Source organism: Pinus tabuliformis, chromosome 1_2 (genome assembly GCF_031772625.1).
Source record: "Pinus tabuliformis cultivar Carrire ecotype Pingquan chromosome 1_2, CPIR1, whole genome shotgun sequence".
NCBI classification, from domain to species: Eukaryota; Viridiplantae; Streptophyta; class Pinopsida; order Pinales; family Pinaceae; genus Pinus; species Pinus tabuliformis.
The window spans coordinates 1,166,061,225-1,166,064,033 of record NC_142298.1 but is presented as its reverse complement, the minus strand read 5'-3'; the positions used below and the strand labels follow the sequence as shown (position 1 = coordinate 1,166,064,033).

The 2,809-nt window shown below is 31.8% G+C and overlaps 1 protein-coding gene across 1 annotated transcript; it reads right to left on the bottom strand.

Annotated features, from left to right (window-relative positions):
* Positions 1-1,181: 1,181 nt before the first annotated feature.
* On the bottom strand, positions 1,182-2,296 carry LOC149210368 (uncharacterized). Its single transcript, XM_089394420.1, has 2 exons — positions 1,900-2,296; positions 1,182-1,545 (listed from the first exon to the last, which is right to left on the bottom strand). Exons 1-2 carry the CDS (start codon positions 2,294-2,296, stop codon positions 1,193-1,195), a joined length of 750 nt encoding a protein of 249 aa, XP_089250546.1. The 3' UTR covers positions 1,182-1,192.
* Positions 2,297-2,809: the final 513 nt, after the last annotated feature.

Sequence of the window (2,809 nt, the reverse complement as noted above, 5' to 3'; positions counted from 1 at the left end):
ATTCAATATGCATATTGAAGTATTTTGTTTATGACTCGCACTAAATTTTTATTATCAATATATTTTTGTTTTAATTATTACATGTTAACTAAATATAAACTGAATTACACGTCATATAATATCAATAGTATTATTTTTACATGTTATTTGTCAAATCTAATAAATTACATATCTCCCTCACTTTTTTTTTTTTTTTTTTTCCATATTTGTATATAAAATTAATGTGAAACAAAGATGAAAACTGAAGTATTTTAATTATGACCCACATTGTTTTTTATTTTTTGGTTATTACTATTTTTTTAACTTGTTAATGTAAGCATTATTTTATTTTCTGCAAATGTAACACTAAAGAACAACATCTCCCTCACACTTGGTTGGAAAACCCATCTCTCCACAAAACTTTTAAATTAATATGTTACATTTATAAATCAAATCACTTGAATATATATATATATATATATATATATATATATATATATATATATATATATATATATATATATATCTTAACCTAAAACATATAAAAATCTTTAATTGGAGTTATCCAAAGTAGTTGAGAGGAAGAATAGAGATCCTCCTCATCCAAATTTAATTTCCACAAATGCACTTTCATATAATAAACCAAATACTTATATTCCTCCAATATACTATAAGTGAATATAAAAATAAAAATGAATTCACCAAAATCAATATAGCACACTGTATAGCAGAATAAACCTGTACCTCATCTGTTAAAATTATTCTTTTCACCTATTTATACATAGTTATATATTTATCCTTTCTTTTATATATATATATATATATATATATATATATAATTATAATATGCTGAAAACTATACAATAATATATACAAATTGATTCTCATCTATAATGGACAAAATTTCATTATTCCACTGCCATTATATACAATCCATTGCAACCCATAAAATAAAAAGGATAATTGTCACTAGACAATCCACATTGATGAAAATAGCATGTCTCATATGAAGGAGACATATTTACAAAATGACTTTCTAATATGCCTAATATTTGAATAAACATGATGACTTATGGTACTTCATTTTTATTTTTTTCATCTTCTGGCACGCCTATAATGTTCAACCCCAAAATCATATATTATTCCATAACTAAGTGACTAAGTGTTCTCCATCAACTATGTATGTACACACTTTCATTTTGCATGGCAAGCACTACGTGACTAAGTGTTCTCCATCAACTATGTATGTAGACACTTTCATTTTGCATGGCAAGCACTGTGCAGAGGACGTGTATTCCTCACTCTCGATTTTCTCAGGGTGCTCTCTCAAATAATTCATGTAGTTCTGAGCCTCCGGATATCCTATACTGTCTGCAACAATACAGGTTCCTTTGCCAAGCATGCTTTTGTTCTCGAGTAACATAAAATCCGGCAAATAGCAATGTTTGAAGTGATCCATGAACACGAAATCAAAATACCCAGCTGATATTTCATTCAAAATTTCCTCTAATTTGTCATCCAGTTCACTCAGTATACCTTTTAACACTGTCACTTTTGAGGAGAGTCCTGATAGAAACAAATGCACATAAAATTATATTAAAGTTTTAGAAGATACAGACATATGAAGTAATTGATGCATTCCATGATTATTTGTGAAGTAAAGTCATAAATGTTCATATAAGCGTTAATGTTTACTGAGACATTAAATTAAAAGTAGGAAGGAGAAAAAGATATTTGTATGGTTGTCGAATTATATATATATATATATATATATATATAATATCTTTCTTATTGAACATGCGTGTTTCAGAAGGGAAATATAAATTGTCAAACAGGACTATAATACTAAGACTTAATCTGATGACTATGTGACAACAACATATTTATTTGAATTGATATGAGAATTGTTAGAACTTTTACCTGCATGCTCTATCATTTCACTTGCAATACCAAAGTTGTGTGAGTTCATCTCTATTGTAACCAGCTTGCTGTCAGGCTCAGTCATCTTTGAAGCAATCCTAATGGCAGAATACCCACAATAAGTTCCAAGCTCCAACGCAACCCTGGGAGCATAAGTCTGCACGGCATCATCGAGAATATAACCCTTCTCCTTCCCTAAAATTGTCATCCAGGATTGGTCAGTAAAACTGTCAATTGCATCGAGCACGGCCTTTGCATTTCCCTTCTGTGCATTTTTCCGGACATAGTTCATCAGGGCTCGCTCTCTGCAATCGGGAGAATGACCTTTCAGCCTTGCTTGTTTGTCAAAGTAAAATGTGCAGTAAGACACTACCTTCGACACAAGCTCAGATGCCATGGCTTTAATTTGTTTGGCACAATATGACAAAAGACTTGCACCTTTCGATGTTGAGCACAAATACAAATTTGAAGATATATATAGAGAGAGGGGAACGAAAAAGGATGCGATTCTAGGCTTTGTGCACATGTTAGTTATCTGCTTCCTTCGCTTAGTGGTTAATTCGGAAGTGCGTAGATTCCAAGCGAATTCATCCTTGGACTTTCTATGTAGCTTGATGCTTTGCTTGATGCTTTGCCAATTAGATTTTTTTTTGCGAGGGGGGAGCAAAATCACAACACCTTTTCGAGAAGATGTAGACACCTCATAAGATTACGCATGACGGCACAAGTCAAGCTGTGGTCATCTCATGACGCCATGCTCTTTTATGATGGAAGCATGGTGCTTCTGAAATTAAGTTTCAAGAGCGAATCACATGGAAGCATACACATTCAACACAATGGGAAATTAAGTTGTAAAGGTAGGTAGGAAAAATGTTTAAACACCTCATAGGATGAGGTATGAGAGCACAGT